Source organism: Caloenas nicobarica, chromosome Z (genome assembly GCF_036013445.1).
Source record: "Caloenas nicobarica isolate bCalNic1 chromosome Z, bCalNic1.hap1, whole genome shotgun sequence".
Taxonomy (NCBI): domain Eukaryota; kingdom Metazoa; phylum Chordata; class Aves; order Columbiformes; family Columbidae; genus Caloenas; species Caloenas nicobarica.
Window position 1 is genome coordinate 84,085,992 of NC_088284.1, and position 26,074 is coordinate 84,112,065.

The 26,074-nt window shown below is 42.1% G+C and overlaps 1 protein-coding gene across 1 annotated transcript in view; it reads left to right on the top strand.

Moving 5' to 3' along the window:
* The first annotated feature begins 872 nt into the window (after positions 1–872).
* The window catches only part of RHOBTB3 (Rho related BTB domain containing 3), a 35,713-nt gene continuing 10,511 nt past the window's right edge, over positions 873–26,074 (top strand). Inside the window, exons 1-11 of the mRNA XM_065656971.1 lie at positions 873–1,123; positions 3,418–3,427; positions 5,153–5,259; positions 5,848–5,970; positions 6,205–6,421; positions 14,412–14,604; positions 17,382–17,533; positions 19,366–19,477; positions 20,286–20,654; positions 23,331–23,443; positions 25,078–25,189. Coding sequence (XP_065513043.1) covers positions 873–1,123; positions 3,418–3,427; positions 5,153–5,259; positions 5,848–5,970; positions 6,205–6,421; positions 14,412–14,604; positions 17,382–17,533; positions 19,366–19,477; positions 20,286–20,654; positions 23,331–23,443; positions 25,078–25,189 — 1,759 coding nt within the window. The remainder of the gene's footprint in view (positions 1,124–3,417; positions 3,428–5,152; positions 5,260–5,847; positions 5,971–6,204; positions 6,422–14,411; positions 14,605–17,381; positions 17,534–19,365; positions 19,478–20,285; positions 20,655–23,330; positions 23,444–25,077; positions 25,190–26,074) is intronic.

Genomic DNA, 26,074 nt, shown 5'->3' on the forward strand with positions numbered 1-26,074 from the left:
GACATGGGAATTGTACAGCGCAGCTGTACGTCTACATCTGGGGTTTCTTCCCATCGTGAAGGGGGTGTCTTCTTCTGCAGATCATCATGTTGTTTCAGCCTTTCGTCTTGTCATGGTTTAACTCGAGCTGGCAATACAACCACAATAGCCGCTCGACCACCTCCTTCCCCACTCCCCCCTCAACCAGGGAGAGAATCAAAAGGGAAGGGAGAAACTTGAATTGAGATAAACACAGTTTAGTAAAATAACAAAATACTAATACACTACTAGTAAATATATATACATAAATAGAAACAAAAGATACTCAAGGCAATTCCTCACGAACTCTGTCCACATTGAGCAGCCAGTCCCAGCAAGACACACTTGGTCCGAACACACCATCCCAGAGAGAGAAAAGAGAGGAAAAAGGCAGAAAAGCCCAGAGGCCTCTGCAAAATGGCAAAAAAACCCGAACTAAATGTCCCGCACTGCACTCCACAGGCTCCGACAAAAAGAGCGAAGAGAAGGAGAGACGTAGCACCAGATATCAACTTCCAACTCTCCTTAAATAATTCGCATGATCCTAATGGGCTGGAATACTCTTATTGATTGGTCTGGATGTCAGTCCAGCTCTGTCCATCCATCCCCCTTCCTCGCTGCCTCACACCTGCGGGCAGAGCTCAGCATGTCCTTGGCTCTCAGACCAGAGCAATTAAAAACATTAACTCTATGCTGGGGCGTTATCTCTTGTTCTCAAACTAAGTCCTAATAATGAGCATGCTAGCTATGAAAAGGTAAGGTTTCTAACTGCACGAAGAAAATTAACCCATTTTCGGTCAAACCAGCACACATCTCTGCAGCAGGTTGGACCACATAGGCAGCAGATGAGCCCCATGGCTGCAGTTCGGGAGCTTGTTCCCTCACCACCAAAGGCAGCAAGCTTGGAGGAGAGACCTTCCACTGGGCTCCTGCAGCAGCAGAGATGGATTCTGGTAGTCCGCAGCTCAGCCTCACGTGTTAGCAGCTTTACACTACTCAGTAGTTGCTTTCACAGCTCTGTTTCACTGAAAAAAATAGTTAAAGAAGATGTTAATAAGTGGCCAGGAGTAGACAACATTTATGAGAGCGTTCCTCAGGCACTCAGGTAAGAAACCACAAAACTGGGTCTGGGGTCTGTGTGTTGTTGGAGGTGCCATCAGAGGCTGCCAGTACATTCAAAAAACGGTTTATCGGGATCTGGGGAATGCTGGAGCAACGGGCCCGTCTGCAGTTGCTGGTGAGATGATACAGTCTGCGGTGGAGAATGAGACCGAGGGACACGTGGGTGAACACGGTCTGTTGGGAAGGCGTTGGAGAGGCTCCAGTGAAGTCCGGCATTGCTGGCATTTGGAGGAAGGGTGGTAAGTATGCCGATAAAGGCAGTCGTGTGGGCATAATAATCCTCTTGCATTTTCAAAGAGCCTTTGAGAAGCTTTTTGCAAAGCTTATTAAACTTTGTAAAGAAACTGAGGTTGGACGAGAGGTTGTTTTTTGGGTTGAAAGCTGGTGTAAGAAGAGGAAGTGAAGGACAGGGCTTAGCGGTCACTCTCCAGGAACAATTCAGGTCGGAAGGGACCTCTTGAGGACATCTAACCCAGCTTCTACTCCAAGGCTGTCTAATGAGCTCAGATTGCACAAGGACTCTTCCAGTGAAACCTTCAATGCCTCCAAGGATGCAATCCCACAACTTGGTACGAAATCTTTGGGATGTGTGCTGATATTCCTTGATTTCTCCACCAGTGAACTCTGGAAAACAGTCAACAGTGAAATCTGTTGGGCTGGAGGGACAGTGACCTCTGGCCAGGAGCACCTGGGCCATCTCTGAAGTTCGCTTGAGTATTCACACAGGGGAATATAAACAAACCCGTGCTCCCAAGCCCGACCAACCCCACACCATTTTTTCTGGCATAGTTGTACTGAAAAATATTAGTGGTCCTTAGCACTCTCTGGCCATTCATTCCTTGCTTTCCCACACACAGGCAGCTTTTGTTGGTTTGGATGTGGCGATAACAACAGAAAAACTCCTTCTGTTTGCTCAGGCTTTGTCCATGCAGGAGGTCTTGGCTGGTGGATCCTGCAGCAGCAATCTCTGTAGCGTGGATGAGCACCAATAAAGTCAAGCCTATCATAGGTTATATTTTGCAACATTGCCTCTATTTGCCAAAACATATATTTGAAATAAAAAGTTTGCCTCTCCTAGAATAATGCAGTTTCTCTTGTACCTGAGGCTGCTCAGAACATCAACAGCAGCCCTGTGCAGGCTCAGCTAACAACTGGGCTTGGCAACAACTTCTCAGTCCAAGTGCATTAAACCCCCTCACTGTCCTGAAAATATGGGCCAGTTAGTCATGTGTGAATCAGTGCGAGGAAGGCTAAAGCTTGGAAAGGAAAAAATCCTCCTCCTTGGCTTGGCTGCAGTTATCTTCTCGCTGTGGAAAATATTATTACCCTGCTGTCAGCAAAAACTGCATATTTGTTTTCATTGCTTTGTCTGAGATACTCGCTGGAAAGCTTCAACAGAAATAATTTGAAACAAAATAATAATGTTCCAGTGTAAAATGCACAAGCTCAAGCAAGCCATTGTTTTCTGAGCCCTGTCAAAGACTTCTTTTTCTGCAGTTTTGTCTTTGTATGTGGGCAGCAATGGCAAATGCCTGCTGGCTGCAATGTTTGCTGGTCATAGGATATTCAGCTTCCAGATTGCCAAACAGGGAACAGTCAAACAATCCTCTATAATCCTCTTCTCTCTGTTAAACAATCTTTTATGGCTTTCCCTTGCAGTGCCTATGTAACTTGCAAAATGCATCTGAAGTAGCAGCACGAAAGAACCTTCTGAGTTCACGATATTTATTACCCTGCAAAAGTGAACTGATTTGCTTTTTTTGTTTGTTTGTTTATTTGTTTGAAAAGTATTCCGCAGTCTCTCAGCAATGCAGGCAAAAATGGGGCAATGGACCTACTTTCACAGAACAACAGGCAGCGTTTCCATCCAATGTTAATGCTTGCATTTTAAATGCTGTTTTACATCTTCTGATTGCTGAAGTTTTACTAAAAGAGTACGGTATGTGAGTCTGTAAGCTTTAAGTGCTGTTCACCAGGTGAGATGCATCCCACATCCACCATCTGCATAATTCTGCAGAATTAAAACTACGTGCAGTCCTAATTAGCCTCCCAGATGGTTGAAAGGAGTGAGAGGAGAACAAGTGTTTTCTTTGACACTCCGCTTCTGTTGGTTCCTCTGCCCTTTGTGCCCTTCGGCAGGGCTAGGTCTGCAGCAACGACTAATCTGTGCTAATTGGAGTTTGTTTGTGTTAATTGGGTCACTTCTCACTAGGACTGCCTTATTTACCAGTCCATTTTTTCCTGGTATTACAATTCTATGTGTGTGCTTATTTGCAGGTGTCTGTGGGTATGGATGTATAAATATGTCTAAATATATGCATGTATATATATTTGTGTGTGTACGCACTTAGCTATGCTAGGTTTTGTTCACTAGTGTTGTACAGAACATTTCTCTCAAATGTTTTCTCATTTTCAACATCTAGGCCATGACAAGTTCAAATTTAGGGATTCCGGGAGATATTCAGTGCCCTTTAAAAAGTATAGTAATAGTTGTGGAGGAAAGAGTGTGATGTCTCTGACTATGTTGGCTTTCACAAAATGAACTTCATATAGGGACTGTTTGGATGCTACTGAAGATTGAGATGCGGGGCATGATACACCATGGTCTGAGGAGAATCTGGGGGAAAAAACAGTATCTTCCTTTGATTTATTTTTTTTTTTAATTCACCTGAGAAACATGGATTCAAACCTTCTTTTTTGGAGGGAAAACAAAACCAAAATTCCCATCTGTCATTTGTCTTTCACCTTTCTAAGCAAAGTGAGATTGAAAAGCAGAAGAAATGGGAATGTGATAAAACACAGGCAAACAAAAAGTTTGGTAAATTTTCTTTTTATTTGTTTTATGTTTGGTTTTGTTCGTGTTTTTCTTGGGTTTTGTATGTGTGCAGTGTTTTGTTTGTTGGTTATTGTTTTGGTTTAGTTTTGGTTTTAATAAAGCTCATAGATTTCGTAATAAAAATATAAAAACTAATACATGACTTCATTAGCATACAACAGACAGTAATGCTTATGACCTTTAAAAATGTCCCGGCCAATCAGCAAAAAATTGGTATAAAACTTTGGCAGTGATGTCAGTTGTCATCTCCCAAATTCACCAATGGTGGAATGGTACCTTCTTCTCAGAGCGTGGAACATTGCAGGCAAAGGTCTGTTAATTATTCTGTTGATAATCACATCAAGACCTGTCCTGAATGATTTCTTGCCCATGGGATTAACAGTGGCATGTGTCCACATAATAGAAGGTGTTTATTTATAATGAAATGTGCCTAAAATATTTTTACTCGGTGGTGTGTGTTTGTTTGGTGTTGTGTGTTTGTGGATTGGGGTTTTTTTTGTTTGTTTGTTTGGTTTGGGGGTTTTTGTTTGTTGGGGGTTTTTGTTTGTTTGTTGGTTTGTTTGTTTCCCTCTTTTTCCTCTAATGCGTGTAGTGGTACCTGACAGATAACACGCCATTTTAGAATGGATTTAGTTCCAGGTATTTGTGTTTATTTTATTGCAATTAGAGAGAGTCCTTTTTTAAAACAACGCTTTAAACAGCACATGAATGCTAAAAAAATCTACACAGGCATTTGAGAAATTGTCAGCCTAATGTTGAAAGAATAGATACTATTTACCTAAAAAAGAAAAAAAAAACCCCAAAACTTTAACAGAGGTTTGGTGTGCTGCTTTCCTCCAGCTGTGACAGCCCTTGGTGCAGATGGGCTGGCAGCGCCCCGGCACCGCGATGCTGGTGTTATTTTCCGCAGGATGCCCTGCGAACGCTCCCGCAGGCTTCAGGAGGCCTTTGTCTCCTTTGCTGAGCTGGCTGCAGCGCGTTGGCTCCGCAGACACGTCAGCCGGTGGCTCTGCCCATGGCTTGTGCTCCGCTCCCCGGCTGACGTCAGGATGCCATGGCTGTGACCGAGCAGCCGCTGCATCCCCGGGTGCCTCCGGTTCACCAGCAGCTGCTGAGTAACGTGGACACCAGTGCCTGGGCTGGTACTGGTACCACTGCTGCTGCTGGAATTGCTAGTACTGGTGCTGCTGGAATTGCTGGTTCTGGTACCCCTGCTGCTGCTGGTATTCCTGGTACTGCTGCTGGTGCTGCTGGTACTGGTGTTGCTGCTGCTGGAATTGCTGGTACTGCTACTGCTGGTGCTGCTGGTACTGCTACCACTGCTCCTGCTACTATTGCTGGTACTGGTACTGCTGCTACTGCTGGTACTGCTTCTGCTGGAATTGCTGGTACTGGTACCACTGCTCCTGCTGCTCCTGCTAGTATTGGTACCACTGCTACTTCTCGTACTGGTACCACTGCTACCACTGCTACTGCTCCTGCTGCTACTGCTGGTACTGGTACAGCTGCTGCTGCTGGTCCTACTGGTGCTGCTGGTCCTGCTGCTACTGCTGGTACTGGTACAGCTGCTGCTGCTGGTCCTACTGGTGCTGCTGGTCCTGCTGCTACTGCTGGTACTGGTATTGCTGCTGCTGCTACCACTGCTACTGGAACCGCTGCTGGTGCTGGAACTGCTGCTGCTGGTACCACTGGTACTGCTGGAACTGCTGCTACTGGTACCTCTGGTGCTGCGTCTACTGGTACCGCTGGTACTGCGGGAACTGCTGCTACTGCTACCGCTGGTACTGTCTGTACCGGTATCGCTGCTGGAGCTGGTGCCACTGGGACTGGTGGTACTGGTACCGGCACCGGGTCACCCCGACTCTCCGCAGGGAGGGGACGCGCCGAGACGCCCGGGGGTGTCGGGGACCAGCGGGGCTGAGCGCGGACGCGGACAGACGGACGGACGGACCGCCCGCCCGGCCGCGGGTTTGTAATGCAGGCGGCGTTTCCAGGTTTCTTTTCCACTTTGCTCTCACCCTGCTGTTGGATTTGAGATCATGTATGTGTTTTGCTGTTGATTATGGGTGGGGGGGAGTGTTAAAATTTAGAGGGGGAAGAGGATTCAGAAGCATTAATATGTTAGTTTTGATTTAAGGGGATTTTAATTTTTTTTTCCGCTTATCCCTGCCTTTCATCTTTGTAAACACAGCTTCGTTTTTACTATTTTTTTTTTTTTTTTAAATTAGGTCGGTTAATATCGTAGCCTTCGGGAATGAAAGTGACGTGTTTTCTGAGAACAGTCAGCAGCCGAGCCTGATCTGGAGCTATCTCAGGAGGAGTGCCCTCATTTCCCAGATCGACAGCAGCCTGTCGGCCGGTCACCTCGGAAACCCGGTTTTTACCGAGTATCAAGCCTGTGTGTTTGGAAATGTCAGGCTGGTGGTGCGCGACTGTCCTGTCTGGGTAAGAGATCAGCCTCCGTCTTTTTAACCAGACTTAACAGTGTTAGCTGTCCTCATCAAATGCAAATTTTAAATTTAAATTTTAAATTATTTTCCTTCTTGCGGGATTTTATTCATATTGCCATCGTTGAAAATAGTGAAAACATATAAAATGTAAGCAAGGCAAATACTGCAAAGTTTCGAAGGTGCAGCAGAAAGTTTCTCGTTAACAAGCCACTGCTTACCCCCCCTGTAGGAAGGTGATATTTTCAGTTATGCTGTTGAGTGAAAACTTCGCTGAAGATAATCCAGAGGTAAACAAGGACTCCTTTTATGTGACACTGCATCATAAGCACTCTCTTCAAGTATTTATCAACAATAAAACAAAGCTTAACCTTTTTTTTTCTGTAAAAATGAAAAACTTTCCAGCTTTGAAAAACAACAGATTATAAAATCTGATATTTTGCAAAATATAGTATATTAAGTCATTTTAATCTTTTTTTTTTTAATAATGAAGACTTAAACCTTAACATTATTTACTTAATTTGAAGGTAAACAAAAGGGATTTTGGCACTTTTCCAGGTTGCCAGGTTTGTTAGTAAGTGAGATAACTTAGTTGTGAGTATGAGCAGATCAATGATTAGGTAGGAAATGATACTGGTAATCTAAATTAAAACATATTTAGTGACTACTTAGCAGCCTTAAAAAAATTAAGCTTAGCAGCTTTTGGAAATTAAAACAATAATCAGTTTCAGCTCCATAATTCTATCCTTAGACTGATTTTTGCAGTCCTGTAAGGAAAGCCTTTTTTTGGAATCCGCAGGAATCCTGGCAGTTCCAGAAATACGTAATCAGGAGTTTGTCATATTAAAAGTGAATGGTCCTGTTCTCTATTTCTCAAGCCTTTTCGTTAACTGTGCTTGCGAATGCCGGTTCAGATGGACTGGGGGATCCTGGTTTTAATCTTTGAAGCCACATGAGACCTGCACGTGTGGTTTGCTGGAGTCACTGGTGCAGCAATGAGCAAAAGCTCATGAATACAAATGGGGGATGTAGGACTTCAAAGGGCGTCCCAGAGGACTGGGGGTTGGTAAGGGAGGTGACAATTTAGGCAGGGATGGCTGGAGAAGGGTGAAGAAAGGACCTAGATTGGAGACACAGTTCATGTGTTTTTATGTTGTTTTATTTGCATTTGCTCTTCTGCAAAACAAGGCTCTTCAGTTCTGCAGAACTTATCATTTTTGCCCTTCAAAAGCTAGCTTATTATCTGGAGCGTTACCTTTCTGAGGTCTCTTGATTTTCCTTTCTCAGCTAAAGCTGGCAAGAGATTTATTACTGGTAATGGTGAAGAACAACTGGCATTTTTCTCTTAGTAGAAGACCCCTCAGGTAGGTGGACTGGGTTCTGCAAGAGATTATTTGCTCTGAGTAAAGCTCTCTCCTTGCTAGGGTTTGGCAGAACAGGATTGTTTTCCAAAGTCTGGATGCTTGAGGTTTGCCACGTCATGGTGGTCATTTCAGGAGTGTTCCTCTGGTAGTTGGGGGAGATGGTATAGGACAATTCTAAATGCTGACTGATGTTGCCTCAAGTCATACTCTTCATGGAAAAATGTTCTTGTTGCACGTTACTCAGACATGGAGCTGGTGATATGGTGGGCCTCTTGTTATTTCCACCTCTATCATCTGAGCATACTGTAAAGGCGGATTTGCACTTTACCTGAGATTTTTATCTCTTCTAGATTAAGTCCATGCAATTAAGGTAAGCTAGTCTTAGACATAAACCCAGCGACTCAAAGCTGTGACTCCCCAAACTCAAGAATGTCCAACTGCTCTTTGTCCTCTACATCTATCAGTCTGGAAAAGCAGTGTGGATGTGACTTTAACAAGCAGAGCTCCTCAGTGCCTGGGGGGACCCTTTCATGAGATATTTTGTGGTAACAGAGTGAGTTTGCTCATGTTTCTGTCTGCTGCTGCATGTGTCTTTGTCAGCCCAGGTCACTGATGAACTTTTTGAGCCTGCAGAAGGAGTCAACAGCAAGAGTGTCTTAGAGATGAACTCTTCCGGATGATATTATGATATTTGGCCTCTTATGATGTGCTATGCCTCTTTCAAAGGGCTGCAGTGGGGTTTTTCAGCAGCCGCCGAAGTGCTTGTGCACTGATGGGTTGGAGCAGCATGAAAGATCTGGACCATGGTGGCATCATCCCGCTGGGCACGTGGCTGGTGAAACAACACTGCCACGGGAGTGTGGTATTTCATATTTGGGGTGACCAAATGTGGCTGCCAAGCTGCAGGGATAGCACACAAGGATTCTTGGTAAAAGTAAAACTGGAGCAGCATGGTGTGAGAAGCTCTTTCCCACGGAGTGGCTGGGTGCAGGATGGACTTGCTGAGTTTGAGGAGGATGTTATCATTAACGCAGATGACACGGGGTTGTAGAGATAGCGGTAGAGCATAATTTTCAAAATCTGTGGGCAAAATGTCACTCTTTCCAAACCCACGTTGATCTCTGTGTGGCCATCACTGGGTGTATCACTACGGCCCGCCGTGTCCTGAGCTGCAAAGCTGCGTGGTGATACCTCCCATGTGCAGGGGACAGATACACAAGTGGACCCATCACCTTGGTTCACGTTGCTGCAAGAGGTTTTGACAAAAAATGCAGACCCAGGATGAGAGGAGACATAAAGAACTAGGGAAAACCTACATGTGTGCTAACAGCCATGCTGAATATTGTGGTTTTAATAGCTGATCAGTTGCTAATGCATGCTTGGGTTGTGCTCTCATAAAGCACGTTGAACTAACATGGCTCAGTTTTGCTAATATTTGGGAGGGTAGGCTTCAGTATGGGAGCTAGTAACTTACGAGGAGTAATTTGCAAGATGAATTTTAAGATTTGCTTTGGAAAAGTTTGCATTATTTAGCACTCCATACAAGATTTGACAGTCTTCGGGACTGAATTGCTGTTTTATTGGCTTGCTTGTAGTTTGCAGCTTCAGCCACTTTGTACTGAATTTTGTTGTGCTTCTGCACATGTACAAGCAAAAACTGTGGAAAAAGTGCGGGCAAAACTTGTAATATCTGATGACAAGTGAATCTTCCTCAACTTCAGAATGAAACCTAGCATCGGAGCTGTAATGTGTATTTTAATTCACTTCATTATGATGCTGGAAAAGAAATGGCAGAATGAAAACCTCACTGTGAGTGTCCCCTACCCACATCACCTCTCTTGTGCTTTGCTCTCTTGCTTGGAGCTGTGCTATAAGGATACAAGTGTGTTTTGATTCTGGGCTGGGGTGTCTTGCTGACCTTTTAAACTTTTTCTTCTGTGAGCTACTGGTTGTTTTTTTGTTTGTTTGTTTGTTTTTCTTTCCCAAGGGAACAGTACTTCCAGAATTTTTAAAATTTCCTCATAGTTTACAAAAACTGCCTAGTTTCTAGAGAGTCGCTGACATCATTCTGTTCCCAGCAGCATAAAAGTTTCAGAAGGAGGTTTGGAGAGTGCCCAGTGCTGGATTTGGCACCTGCAGAGCGGTGGATGCTGCGCCGTCTTGGTACCTGCTCTGGGACTCCATAGTGCTCAAATATATTAACTGCAATTTTTTTATTTATTTTTTTTTTTTTACATTCTTTCTTTCAGCAATCTCTTTCCTTGTCTCTTCTCACGTCTTTCTGTCTGCTTTTTTTATTACACCACCTGTAGCAGTTTTGTGAACCCCATGAGCTTTCTCGTCTCCATGGTCTTACCCATGGTGTTGTTACCTGGATCCTCGTGCTCCCTTTGCTGGCCAGTCTGGCCAGCCATTCACATGTCTCAAGGTAAAGGAATCTGATCCACTTTTAAATTTTACTTCTTACTAGTAGAAATCAGGTCATATTACTGCTTCTGTACAAAACCATAGCTTGCAACTTTTCACTTTTTTAATATGTCGCCCTTTCACATTTTTAAGCTTGGCTGTCTCAGATTGGCCATTTAAAACAAGTGATCACATCCTGGTAAATTATTTTCCCTACTGTGCTCCTTATTTTTGCTTTCTACAAACATTATTAAATTACTTTATGAGAGGACAACACCAGACAATGCTAGCCTTCATGAATTTTGTTTCTGGGTCAGCTCAACCAGTTAAAGCTGTTTTGGAAAGCCCCGAGTGAAAAACAAAAGTGACAGTCTGGGCTTGTGGTCTGAATTCCCTCGATTTCTGAAGAAGCTGCTTCCTTCTATGCAAAGTTCAGTAGCTTATGCAGAGCAGACCTGAAAAATCTGTTCTGCTGTGGACCTGAGTGATTGTAAACTTCAGAGGAACCTTTGCTGTTGTTGCTGCCCCAGACCAAGTGCTGGGCTTGGTGGACATGGGGACATTTACCAGCGGCTTTTAGAAAGAGTGTGGGCATTGCAGAGGCACAGCTGATTTCACTGCCGTTCCATAAAGGCATTCATAAATTATTTTTAACAAAGCAAGTATTGTCCTCTTGAGGGGCCGTGTGATCGTGTAGGAAAATCATGTCTTCGTTGCCTCTGAGGGCTTTATTTTCAGTGTTCATGCTTGAGAAGTAGCTTTTACTAATGGCATGAATATATTATGAAATGTGTATAAGGGAGATGTGCAAGGAAAGAATGAAGCCTTTTTCTAATAAGTCCTGAGAGGAATAGTGATAGGAGGACAATTACAATTAATAAGGCCATATTATAATAACCTTAGCTATGCAGTTACTGTTTCCTTTTGTCAATAGCTGTCTTGGGAAGTGGAATGCGCCAAGAGCAGGAAGCATGATGAGGAACAGCCACTACATAAATTTCATAGTTGGAGCCTGGAACTAAGGTTATTCCTGAATCTGAACTGTGGTGTGGTTCATCATCTGCAGAATTTTCTCTGCAATTTTTGCATGAAAGTTTCCCTAAAAGGGATAATTGTTTTAATTAGCTTAACCTGGATGAAGGTCCAGATGCTCTGTCTCAGTGATGCTTTGGGCAAATAACCCTTTGTAGTCAGGGAGGTCTGGAGGATTTTCCCAGCACAGAACAGGCTATACTGTGCTGGTGTAAAATGAAAGTAATTGCAACAAGACCTCTGGAAATGCATCTTTCTCCTCTGTGTTTTAAAGTGTGACATCCACCTTCAAGAATGGGCTTTTGAGGGTTTTAAATCTAATATGTGAGGGCACAAGGAAACTGCAGAACAGTAACAGAAATTGTGTGTTGTGAGATGTTGGTTGGTGCATTCTGTGTTTTTCACTTATTGATTTACCCTTGGCTGGCTCTTGCCTGGGGAAAGTGGTGTCCATCCACACCAGAACTTCATAAACTTTGGTAAAATCCTTTGTGACATGATTAACAGAGACACACGGTTGTGGCACAGGGCAGTGGTGGAAAACACAGACCTCCACAAGCTGCTGCAATTGCAGCCACACACACCTGAGAAGCTCTTACAGTGGCACCACCTCTCCATAAAATTCATTTCCCCTATAGTTAAACAAAAAAATGAGGAAAAAAAAATGTTTGCATATCTGTGTGGCTGTTTTCATAAAGGTTTTGCTAGGTTTTCCCCCACCTGCAGAAATGGAAACACGGAGAGTTGGGTTAAGTACGAAAAGGGTAAGGGAATCATACAAGATAATTACTATATTTTCTTTTTGTTTTGTTTTCCAAAATGCAACTGCTTTTTTTATTCTATTGTTTTCACTAGAAAAAAAAAATCTGTGGGTTTTTTTTTGCTATGTGATATTGACCTCTTAAGCTGCTGTTGTGTTACATGTCTGAGCATGCACACACAAACACAAGTCTACTTCAACATGCTCTGTTGAGATTCCCATCAACAAGAAGGTTCTTTCCTTGGGCATGGCTGCGTCCATATTCACCAAAATTTTCCCAAAATCTTTCTGTTTTGTAACATGAAATGCTGTCATAATGCACTAGACATTTAGCTCTGCTGTAAAATAGAGGGAGCTACAAACCATTCACGAACACATCACAACCTGTGAATAATACATATCACATTCTGTAAGAAGTTTCCATAAATATTTTTTTTATTATTAATACTTAAACTCATGCCAGAATTCTTGCGTATTTATACATCTGGGCTCTAAGCCTCAGTGGTAATTCTGCTGGTTATTGCAGAGCTCACAGAGATGAGCATGTGCAAACCAGGTCTGGGCTTGAAGACAGGCAGCTAGAAGTGAATTGCAAAGGGACAGGCATGTTTTCTGTCTGCCTAAATATTCTATACTGTTCTTTTGTTTGTATAGTATTTTTCTCTTAAGTCTCTGTCATGTTAAATGTATACAACCCTGTTAAAAAAATCTCTGTTGCAATCTTCATCAGCTAAAACATATTAAAGCTGTCCCTCAAAAATTCTCAATTTTTGCTGGAATATGTGATCAAGTTCTGCAAATGCCCATCTAGCTGGCTGTTGCAAAGCACTGTAGCTGGTAGTCTTACTGCTATAGGTGCTAAACTTGTGTTTATATTTTAATTTTATATCCTTTACACATCTTAAATTATTCTGTTAAATGCTGGTGGAGATTTTCCTTAGCCTGGGATTATAGTAGTCTCTAACTGAGTCAACTGAAAAAATAAATATCAAGGGCAGTGCCCTTAAAGCTCTTGTGAACATGGCGAATCACTGGATAGCTATTCTTGGTAATTTGTTGTAACAGTTTTCCGTGGGTTTACTATTACAGAACATCTACTGAAGAAATTTATGGGAATACATATTGTACTTCAGGTTTATTTTCTGAATTATTTCTTTGTAAAGACAAGACCTAAATTGGGTACTATGTGCACTGACAGTCTACGCAAATATTTGCCAACCGATGCATTTCCATCAAGTTCATGCAACCTCTTGTACTTAAGAACATTGTCGCTAGTTCACCACAGATTTCAAACAATTACTCTTCTGAAGTGACCAAAAGTAATTATATAGACAATGCAAGTCACTTTTTGATACTAATAATATTTTATATGTTTCTCTGGTTCCCATCTGTAATGCTCTTATTTCTGCGACCTGTTCTTCAAAAATCACATTGACCATCTCCAAGCCAAACTTCAGGTCCTTTTTATCACTTCCAGTCACTGCCCTCCTAAAAAGTGTCTCTGCATCTTTCTTACAAGCCCTCTTTAAATATCGAAGGACCACAATAAGGTCTCTCCGTTCCAGGAGGTCATCATGGTATTTTAGATTCTTGAGTTGATTTTTCAGTTCTCTGGACCAGTTCCAGATTTCCATCATGAATTTCCAATGCAGAGTATGTGCAAAGCTATGGATTTCATTGGTGGTTATGAGCTGTGTTTAGGTAAAGCAGAAACTGTAAAATTACAGTTCTCGTGACAAAAGTACAAGTAATAACTGTATATTAAATGTAGTTGCAGCACAGTTGTAAGTTAACAGGATACAAGATAATTTTCCAGTGTATTACACTTAAAGCACAGATCAATGAGAAACTGAATATGAAGTCAAAAAAGAAAGTTTAGTTATGTGATTGAAGTCTTTATCCTGAAGACATTAACACTTGTTAAAGCTACGTGGAAGCTCTTGTGAAGCAGATAATAATCATACCCAACTGATGAAACTTGGATTTAAAGGTTCATAGGTACATGGCATAGTTCTGTGTAACCCCTTTGCTAAAATGTTGTGATAAATAGTAGGCTTATATGAATCGCTGCAAATCCTTACCACTGAAGCTGCTTTTATTTCCTTAACAAATTTTTGGAAGTTAAGTAATTAAACCAGTAAAGTTTCTTCCTGCAAAGTATATTCCTAGATAAACCCTATTTTTTTTATTCTTCCTGAAGAATTCCTGAACTCATAAAAGAGATTTACTGTTTATTATAATGGACAATTTGTTCTCCAAACAAGGAAATTACAAAGCATGAATTCTGGTCTTTGTTTCATGTCTTCAAATAAGAGATTAAGCTATCAGTTAAAAATACTTCTGTAAGGTTTTGCATTAAGGCTGTTGAATAGTTCACCTTTTCCTTTATAGGCAGGAAATTATTGATTTGTGTTTTTTCTGTTTAGGATATATTTGACAGTGACTGGTACACCTCTCGCAGTCTCACTGGAGGAGCTGATATTATTGTGATTAAATACTCTGTCAATGACAAAACTTCATTTCAAGAACTCAAGGAGAGTTATATCCCAATGATAAAAAAAGCATTAAACCACTCTTCAGTCCCAGTAATAATTTCTGCTATTGGTGCCAGAAAAAATGGTATGTATCCAGTCTCCTGCAGTAACAGTTAAAATATCAATTGGAAGTTAGAGATGCAACTTCAATAGAAGCTGATTGTTCTTCCAAGTTGTTGACAGAAACAGTCTGCCAGGATGACAGTAATCCATGTATGTGTTATGGTTCTGTAAACTGGTGTATTGGCAAGAACATTATGCTTAATTAACCCTGGCGATGAATGAATCATAGAATCATAAAATAGTTTGGGTTGGAAGGGACCTTCAACCCAACTGCCACAAGCAGGGACATCTTCACCAGCTCACGTTGCTCCAGCCTGGCCTGGGATGTCTCCAGGGATGGTTCATCCACCACCTCTCTGGCCAACCTGGGACAGGCTCTCACCACCCTCAGGGCCAACAATTTCTCCCTCATGTCCGGCCTGAATCTCCCTCCTTTCATTTAAAACCATTGTCCCTTGTCCTGTCACAACAGGCCTCTCTAAAAAGTCTGCTCCCATCCTTCTCATAGGCTCATTTTGAGTACTGAAGCCATCACATGCTGGGATTAAATCTAATGCTTTGGACTAAGCAGTACACATTTGGGTTTATGAGTTGAACCCTATGGTTATAAACTCTCTCTAGTCGTGTCTCAGGTATATAATATCTCCAGTGTATGAGACTGGGTCCATCAGCTTGTAACCACTGGAGAGGGGATGGGAAAAGCCTTGAAATTCTGTAGGACATTCTTGGATTAATGGACATACTACAAGGGTGGTACTACAAGGTGCCACGTGCTGCCGCATCACAGCAGCATCACTGTGGTATAGATATGGTATGGCTATGGTATAGACTACGTGTTCGCACATCACCACATCCAGGATGATCGGTCGTCTGCTATGAGATCGATGCAAACTGATTTTACGCAGAATATTTAGCTAGCACAAAGTTGTGTTGTTGCTGTCTAATCGGTATGAAAATCAAAGCCACTTGGCTGTGGAAGGACCATGTGGACTTGCATGGTGTCCAGCAGCTGAGGATGTCCATGCTGGAGAGAACACACGGCTTGGCTAGACATCAGTAACTTCTGTCTGTTAACAACAGGCAAATAACATTCAGAAAGAACACCAGAGATACCAATAGAACAAACGTATGAACTTTATTCTCTATTTCCAAACGTTTTGCATTGTGTTTTTGTTGATTTTCATATGGTCTTTTTAGTTGTAGGGTCTGATTTTTTTTTTTTCCTTTTTTTCCTAAAGCAATGAATGCAAAATTGCACCTGTCAGTTCTGTCTTTTACTTTACAAGTTTGACTAAAACAAATGTTTCTGAGCATCCCTCCTGCTATGAGTAAGGGATATGGTGGATGTAGATGGAGACATGTATTTTATAATGTATGAAGAAATATGAAGTTATGTGAAGTGTATCTTATGTGGATGTAATGCTCAGTTTTGCCAGAGCCTACTTATATAGCTTTTTGCTTAAGGACTGAGAAAGGACTGTTAAAGAACTCTGTAACAATTAAATATTTATTTTTCTTCCCTTTATTAATTCACTGATGATGATAAAACATTTTTGTACTCTAATTTATACAAAGGTAATACATCTGCCTTTCTAAAGGTAAGATCTCACTGAACTCATGCTTGTGTTTCTTAACACATTTTCTTGCACTTTTTGTTTTAGCACACAATACCACCAATATGGACAACTTGACCACTGTAATTTTTTTATTTTACTTTTTTTTTTCTTCTTTTTTTTCCTGTCTTCCTCCCTAAATAATGTGACTGTGGGATAACTCAGGCTCTCCAGTCGCATTTTCTCTTTGGGACCCGCTGGAGCAGACTGCTGTGCACACACAAAGCCCTTTTGTTTCTAGGAGGCACATGAGAACACAACCGTTTACTCATACAAGTTACTAAGATATAAATCTTCTGTAGTAGCAGGTGGTGTTGCTGAAAAGGATTTTTAAAAAGGTGTGCTGTTGTATGTTATCCATAGGTCTGAGCAGAGAAGATTAATGTAGAGCGTGCGCAGCACATTTGCAAGCTCATCCCTGGCTTTAGTTCTTACTGGCTTTAGGCAAACTTGAGCCTGGCTGACAGATTTTGATCAGTTAACTGGCATAATTTCCAAAACCACCTATTTTGGCTTTAAAAATTATATATATATTAAATATGTATAATGAAATTATATTCTGCGGTACATACATGCCGGTAATAGCCAGGACTGCAGTGGAAATTTTTCCCTTCCATTGCTGTGCTTGGTTCCTGCACGGACAGGCCACAACAATTAAACAAGTTTAAGGGAAACATTAAGGAATGATAACACCTGCAGACTGGTTCAACACCTGTACATACAAGGATACCCAGGCCCTAAGCCAAACCTGGCTTCTGGAAGTGCTGCTTGACTTTTCTGCCTTAGCAAAACTGAATGGAAATTAATGCTAATGAAACATAAGTTTGGGGGTTTTTTGCATTAATTATAGATTTCTTACTATAAAAATACATTTCCATTTCCATTTTTGTTTGGTTTTGGTTTTTTGTTTTGTTTTGGTTGGTTGGTTGTCGTTTTTGGTTTTGGTCTTTGTTGTTGTTTTGGGTTTTTTGGGTTTTTGTTGTTGTTTTGGGAGGGGGTTTTTTGTTTGTTTTTTGGTGGTTTTTTCTTTGTTTTTGTTTGGGGGTTTTGGGGGGTTTTTTGGGTTTTTTTGGTTCTTCTTTTTTTTTTTTTCCCCCTAAATAATACGTATTTATAGTTATTTAGGAAGACAAATGTTCTGGATTATTTCACAAAAATGGCTTTTTTGTGTCACTTTTTGCCCCAGGAGTGACTTGCACCTGCCCCCTGTGCACTTCAGACAGGAGGAGCTGTGTCACCACCTCCGAGGGAGTGCAGCTGGCCAAGGAACTGGGAGCCACTTACCTCGAACTGCACACACTTAATGACTTCTACATACAGAAGTATTTTGGAGGAGTGGTGAGTGAGAAACCCCTGGGTTGAGAGCAGGGTGGGACACATGGGAGGTGCATGACTGATGTCAAAGCTTTGGAGAGCAGAGGCAGATCATGAGCCTTCCCACCGAGGGTGAGTTCCCACTGGTGCCAGGTTTAGCTTAGATATTAGGCAGAAATTCTTCCCCATGAGAGTGATCCAGGTTGGCCAGAGAGGTGGTGGACGAACCATCCCTGGAGACATCCCAGGCCAGGCTGGACGGGGCTCTGAGCAACCTGAGCTGGTGAAGATGTCCCTGCTCATGGCAGGGGTGGCACTGGGGGAGCTGGGGAGGGCCCTGCAACACAAACCATCCTGTGATTCCAGCTGAATATGTAGTACCAAACTTCCTCTGGTTTTAACTACATTCTAGGAAGTTTTAGAAAAGCCACAGCACACAGTGCAAGAATTTCCTGCCCCTATTCCTGTCCTTTTATCTTGCTGGGATGGGATAACCAAAACTCAACTGGATGAGGCTCTGGACAACACCATCCCACTTTGAAGACGCATCTTGTTTTGAGCAGCTGCCCTGGGTGGGTGACCTCCACAGGTCCCTTCCAAGCCAAATTATTCCATAATGTTCTGACATTTTTAATTGTAGCTGCTCAAACTCTAACAGCTTTTCTACTTGTAAAGTAAGACAGGTAAATTTGCTGAATTGCATTTTTTTTTTTTAGTATATCCTTGTGGTTGCTCAGTTTGCAGTCCTGACACAGTTTTGCAATCCTGAGCAGATCCTAGGGTCAGCTGCAGCAACACTGGACAAGGTAGAAGCTGAGAAGCTTGTTAAAATGTCCTACCTCTAATAAACTTGTTGTTTTTCTGCTCTCCTGAAGGCTGGGAAGCCCACTGAGCAGTTTCAGAACACAAATTTTCAGATTGATCTTCTCTACAAAATAATTTCACGCTGATATTTCATTTGCAGTTGTGAGGTGTTTTAAGTCCGGCCTTTTTTTGGACATTTTGGTTTCTTTCACAATGGCGTTTGGGCTTGAACAAAAAAATGCAGTTATTTCAGCACAGTAATTTCACATAGTCTATGCTGTTGTCCCTGGTGTGTAAGTACAGTCTATTTCCATGGGATTTGATGGTAAATTGGAATATCTGGCACAGCAGTTAGTTTTTATTGGATCCTTTCATTCCCAATTAAAATTGAGGAATTCACTCAACCTCTGGTCCAGTCAGAGTATTTTTCTAGTTTTTAGAAAGCACTATATGTGCTACAGTAATACCTAAGGTGCTGAAAGCATTTAAGACACGCATTAACTCGAACTGAACCGCCCTTTGTGCCTCTTCATTCTTGTAAAAGGGATCATTTCCCTTCAGGTACTTTTTTATTGTGGTGATGATACTTGCAGACTGTGAAACAAACCTTGCCCACAAAGACCACCCTGTAATGGAATTTTTTCAGAGGACACAGTAGCTTTGCATGTTGGTGGTTTGTTGCAAGCTGAAGAGCTCATATATGGTTCTGTCACTTCCATCACTTGCACCTGAGCGTTATCTATCAAGTCTCATTCTTCTCTGTAATTAGCATCTATGGAAGGCAGTAAATTGAATATCTGTGTACATGTCATTTGTGGGAAGATTAAATACAATTAACCACCATCACTGGAAAAAATAGCCTTTAAAATTGTGCTAATTCCAACTACATTTGATACCTGCTCCTGGTGGAGAGGTGCTGGGACTCTCCTGGATGATGTTCATAGAGGCAATAACCTCAGTCCCATGTACAGCACCCACTTGTTCTCCTCAGTCTGATGTCTAGGTTGTTCTTAAATAAGCAGGATTTTTCAAAAATACATTTCGTGTTTTAGCTGGAATATTTTATGATCCAAAGTTTGAACCAGAAGTCATCTGAAAAAATGAAGAGAAGGAAAAAGACGCAGAAGTGTCATCGAGTTCAACCACCGCAGCTTGAACAGCCAGGTGCTCGCTGATGTCTGGTCTCTGGTATCGTTTGTCACGTGTGTTGTGTTCTTTGCTCAATTAACATTTTGTAATCATTACTATGAGCTCTGCTATCTGTCATCAGCTATTCTGGTTATATTGCTCTAGTTATGTCATCTTTTAGTGATGGCTTAATTAATTTGGAGAGAATTGTGTAGCAATATGTAACTCGTAATTTATTTTAGACAAATATATTTGAAGTGGTTTTCTGATGTGCTTGATGAAATGATGCAATGGTGGATTAACATAAAGCTTTGCACACAAATTATAAGTCATTACATCATGCTTTATTGTTCTACAATGTCATCGAGTAATATTTTTGCTTTCTGCAAATAAAACAAGAGAGAGATGTATGCCCCAGCATCTGATTTCCTGCATATGATTTCTGAGTGTCTGATACATACATTCAGTGAAATAATTACTGACAATTAGTTACCTCTAAATATGTATTTGTCTCTTTTCACACATACTATAAATTCATTCAGATCCCTTAGGTTTGGGATTCACAGGCAAGGTTTCTTTCAAACGTAAATGCATGAAGAGGTTTTATAAAAGGATGGACATTTTTCACTGACCTGAGTATTTCTTTTTTTTTCTTATACTGCTAGACTTAGTATTTCCATTTTTACAGTATTTTACTAAACATATTCAAATGTCATTCAAGAAATTTTCTTGTTGAACACTTCTTTCGAAAATTCTTTTTCACTTGATCAGGTCTCTGGGAACAGAGTTGTGTTTTGGTTAATACTGTCTTCAGCTCTACAGCCTGACTCGTTCTCTTTCACAGAAAAAATGCCAATCTTAAAGGGCGAAGCCTCGCACTATGACGCGGACCTGCACAACCTGCTCTGCTGCTGCCAGTGCGCGGACGTAGCGTTCTACTCCGAAGACCTGAGCATGGTGGTGGAGGCTCACAAGATCATCCTCTGCTCCGTCAGCCCCCTCTTCATGCTGCTGTTCGAGGTGAAGAGCCCGGCTGACATCCCTGACGCCTCCATCGTGCGGACGGCGCGGAGCCTCTTCGCGGTGGACGTTGGGGCCGCCTTCCCCCCGTCCCCCCGTGGTGTCCCACCGTGTGTCCCACCGGTGAGGGTTGTGGTGAAGGACTCTGTCTTCTGCTCTTGTCTGCCGGACATCCTTCACTTCATTTACTCAGGTAAGCCCAGGAATGGTTCCAGCTGCTTGTTTCTCCTACAGTTGATGCCTCATGGAGGAGTATGCGCATCAACCTAAAGAACACGTCTTTGCTGTTGGGAGATGATATTCTGACATGTTGCTACATTTATTTTAACCTTGTGATTATGATCATAAAATCACAGAAGTTTGTGCTGAAGGGCCCTCCCCAGCTCCCCCAGGGCCACCCCTGCCATGAGCAGGGACATCTTCACCAGCTCAGGTTGCTCAGAGCCCCGTCCAGCCTGGCCTGGGATGTCTCCAGGGATGGTTCATCCACCACCTCTCTGGCCAACCTGGGACAGGCTCTCACCACCCTCAGGGACAACAATTTCTCCCTCATGTTCAGCCTGAATCTCCCTCCTTTAGTTTAAAACCATCGCTCTTGTCCTGTCACAACAGGCCCTGCTCAAAAGTCTGCCCCCATCTTTCTCATGGGCCCCTTTTAAGCACTGAAAGGCCACACTAAGGTCTCCCCGGGGCTTCTCTTCTCCAGCTGAACACCCCAGCTCTCTCAGGCTGTCCTCCCAGCAGAGCTGTTCCAGCCTCGGATCATTCCTGTGGCTCCTCTGGCCCCTCTCCAGCAGGTCCATGTGTGTCCTGTGCTGAGGACCCAGAGCTGGACCAGCACTGCAGGGGGGTCTCACCAGAGCGGAGCAGAGGGGTAAACAATGTCTATATGAAAAAATTCCTTCATGTAGATTAAATAAAAATTAAATTAGTTGTCATTCCAGATCTAATTAACATAAATTAAGTGCAATATTTTACTGAATTAAGCCCGTAAGCAAACATCAATACTATTTGAAAGCTTTGCCAAAAACATCTGGAATTTGTGACAGCTGCAGATCGTGGGCTTTTAAATTATTTTAAATTGTTGTATGTTCTAAACACACTGATGAGAGTGAACGGTTACTTAAGAAAACTGAAGTGATTTCTGCGTATGGTTCTGCTGAAAACAGTGGTAACTGGTTGGGTTGCAGAGGGCTCTGACACACTGCGTGTGTTTTGCTGCCAATTCAGTACAGGCAGTGACCTCGCCTGCCTAATCCCAGTTATCTGTTAAAATGACACTGATGCTTTTCTACCTAAATGTTGCTTAGGAATCCTCAGGTGAAAGGGATTTTTTTTTTTCTGGAAGTACCTGATGGTCACTTGTTCATTATTAAATATTTTGCAAGCTGTCAGTACCTGAGAATATATACATATATTTATTGAAACGGACAGTTTTTTAATGGTGCATTCTGGTTTTAACTATAATTTTTTAAAGTCCAAATAATTATATTATTAGATTGTTAGAGCTGCATCCATAAAGAAGCTTAGTCAATCTCTGTAGACTGATTCCTGCCTCAGTAGCTGAGATGCGGACACTGACTTATGAAGACAGAAGGGAGACTCTTTCAGCTTTCGATTGGAGTTTGTAATTGAAAAATTCCCTTTCAGTTCTTTCCAAACCAGTGTCAAATATAAAGAACAGATGCAGAAGTTTTTCAATGTGAATGGGTTGATTTTTTAATATTTTAAAAATTTATTTGCATCATGAATAGAGAATTAAACCTGGAATTTCAGCAGGTAAAAGATAAGTGCGTCTGCTGCCTTCTTTGTATTAATTTTACTTTTGTTTATGTCAACCAAAGAGGTGCGAAACTTTGCATAGTTGTAGATGAAACTCTGCTGTATGTCACAGCTCCCGACCCGAACATCATTGGCGAAGGTCATTGCACTGTTTGGCACCTTTGAGAGGTGGTGATGTCTTTCAAAGATGTTTAATGCACAGGCTGAGAAGAGATCAGGTCACAAGGCGGTGTCATCTTTTTCAGCCTTTCAGGACCATGACGTTATGTCCATGGGGTTATAGACACCATCCCTATAGTACGCATAGGAGCTGACAACCCTAAAGACGCCGAATGCTGTATGTGCCGTTTTAGTCTTTTCTGCAGCTTTCAGGACTGGGCTGGCTTGTGTTTTACCCTGAGCTTTTTCTCTCTCTGACTCTTCCTTGCTGCACAGCCCTGGGGATCAGAGCTGAAAGGTACAAAAAAGCCCCCATGGTGTCTTTGAGACTTGCTCCAGCAAAATGTATAAGGATAAATTATGTTTATTTTAATGTCAACCAACACTTTCAGTTGTTCCAAGAAAGCTAGGGAGGGTCCTAAAAGTGTATCATGGTTTTGACTCTAAAAACAAGAAATAAAGAAATTGCACTGCAAACTTGCTGGTTTTTTTGGATACCACCATTCAGACTCTAACTGTGCATGAAGCTCTTCTGGTTCAGACACCTGCAAAGCAATCCAACCAGCAATATGAGCAGAAGCTGAATAACTTCCACAAATATTGACACATTCAGGAATTTTTTCTGAACGTCTACCTGTACCTGCAATATGTAGTGATCGAACTGGGACAAATCCAGAAATCTGTTTTGAAAGCAAGGGAGATGCTCTGATCTCTCTGTACTTGATTGGATCCTTGTAAAAGTACCAGTGAAGTTTTATTGTGCAAGAATTGTATTTTGCCCTTCCTAAGCAAAAAGGTCTGTCTGAGTATGTGCAAAAAATATAGTTTCTGCAGGATCTGTTTTCCATCGATATATTTTTTTTTTCTCTGCCTGCTAAGACCCGTGCCTTGTTGATTTGCAACCCAGCTTTTCCTGATCTTGTGACAGGTGCTTTCCAGTGGGAACAGCTGGAAGAGGATATAAAAAAGAAGTTGAAGGATCCAGAAGAAACTGAACAAGTGCTTGAGAAAGTTAAATGCATCCTGAAAACTCCAGGGAAGGTACATCTAACTCTGTTGGGGTAACTGTTAGTATTAGTTACTTCAGTTTTTGGGAAATTGTTTTGCAGACAAGATTTCCTTGTCAGTCTGATTTAAACTCTGGTTTACCCAGCTCTTGTTACTTTAACAGTGGGTTGTTCACAGGCAAGAGAAAAATAGAAACACAGAGATGCTGATCTGATGTGCAGAATTAATGCATTTGGTAACAAACATGCAAGTGGTTGTCCTAGAAGTATTACTCATATTCACAACTTGTCTAACACATTGTCTAACAACATGATTATGTGCTCCTAATTCTCATCTCATAGAAGCTGCCCAGGAAAGCCTTGCTTTCCTGAGTATGTGCCAAAAGTTACTTTTCTGCAGTAGTTCAGGAGAGTTGATTCCTCTTGTAAGTGCCGTGGTGTGGAAATCTGTCTATAGCTCGATGTATTTAATTCAGCAGATGACTTCACAGTAAAATGTAATCTGTGTCACTTTATTACCTTAGTAAAAAGTTACAATACAGAATTAATTTTAACAGCCATTTGCTGATAGAGCTCATACATTCCCTGGTACTATAGAACTTGCAAAAAGTATTTCTGTCAATTTAAATGAGAAATTAACTTGGACTGTCTTGAGATAATACGAAAATCAAAATGTTTCTCAGCTGTTTTAAGCTTCTGGTTGCTCAGCTGTAGGCTTGCTAGTCCTAAGTGTCCAGAGCTAAAACATTCATAGGGTTGGACTTGGAAAGTCCTGAAAACTTTTAAGAAAATAAGCATGAGCTGTTGTTTCTTCTGCAGTTTTGTTATGCCTTTGAGATACTTTTATTTCATATTTAAAAGTATTTCTTTGAAGACATGGGGACTAAATATAAATTGTGTTTTTCTTGATAAAAATTAATTATATAAATTAGACACAATTTTAACCGTCAATTCAATCTCACCTGAATTTCACTCATCGCAATTTAGCGCTATAATTCTGGCAGTGTTCCTTTTGGTAGTTTAGATTCCATTTTTAAAGTAAGAAAAACAAAGCTGAAAAACTAACTGGAAGTCCTGGGGTTTGCAGGGCCTTGACATGAGCACGCCCAGATTGTTGGGAGAGAATTCTATGTTTCAGCCTGTGAGCTCCCACTGCCTCTGTGGAGGCAATGTCAGGACAATACAAAAAAAATACATAGCTTTTGCCTGCCTTGCATAAGTGTGCAGCATCGTACCGGGGATGGACTTGCGTCCCATCAGTCTTCCCCACAGAGCTCTCAGACCTTGCATTTCTGCAGCTTTTGATGCAAACAGAGCAGGTATGAAAAACCTTGGAGACCAGAAAATTTGTGATGCAGATAAAGCTGCCCAGAGATGCTGGGTGGGGGATTTTTGTCACAGCCCAGAGGGTACCAAGGCGAGAGCTGGGATGTGAGTGTAGGAGACAAAGATGCCTTGGAGCTGCTGTGCTGTGAGAAAAAGCAAAATAAATGATAAAAATAACTGCACAGTATTGCACATACAAGAGGCATGGCTGAGAAGCATTAGCAGAAGAACACAAAGCAGAGAGCGAAAGGCTGCTGTTTAGTTTCCCTACATAAATGATGTTTTGTAATCTTCTGTGGGCAACTATCCATGGCAGTGTTTTATTAATAATTTGTTTTGCAGCTGAACACTGTAAAGGACTGCAGATCTCACCAGATAAAGCGGCTGTACAATACTTCTCTGAGGCTGTTCTTTAATACACCTGTCCTAGCTGACGTCATCTTCAAAATACAAGGTATGGTACTGCTGCTCCTGTTCACGTGGACACCACTCCTCCTCCAGGTTATGTCCTGTCTGCAGAAGAGGGGGAAATGGAGATGACCATATTTTCTGTTGCATCAAAACTAAGGCCATGTATACACTTAGCTATCATTGTGAAAAGCAGTTTTTGCCTAGAGCTAATGCTTGTCCCTACAGGTGCTTTACAGCGGTGTCCACTCTCAAGCTAGTTTATCAGGGCTGAGCCCATATGAATGTCCTCTGCCTGTCAGGGTAGACTTTGTGCCTCTCTGATCCACATGCAGCCCTCACAGGTTCAGCAGAACGAGGGGTGTTCTGCAGGAAAGGCTCCTGCAATGGCACAGCACCAAGGTAGACAGTCTAAACCAGGGATTGCATCACAGAGGATGGTGATTTTATTTTAAAACTTATTTATCTCCCTCACCTTCCCAACTGCACAAACACCAGGATGTACCCAAGGGCTTTATCAAACCTCGGAGATGCATGGACTCTGGTGGCCACGTCTACACTTGTTATTGGCGGGCTTTTTTTGTTGTTAATAACAATTTTTAAAAGAATGTTGAGATGATGGTAATTATCATCTAGTCCTCTTTGTGGCCAGGACTAAAAAGATGGGGTTGGAGCAGGGGATGGATTTCCATGCTGACTTGCCTGGAACAGTCTGTTAAGTTTAAAATTCTCCCTGCACTGGGCACTGGGGAGGCCAAACCTCGAATCCTGGGGTCAGTTTTGGGCCCCTCACACCAAGAAAGGCCTTGAGGTGCTGGAGCGAGTTGAGAGAAGGGAATGGAGCTGGGGAAGGGGCTGGAGCACAAGTGTGATGGGAGCGGCTGAGGGACCTGGGGGGTTCAGCCTGGAGAACAGGAGCTGAGGGGAGACC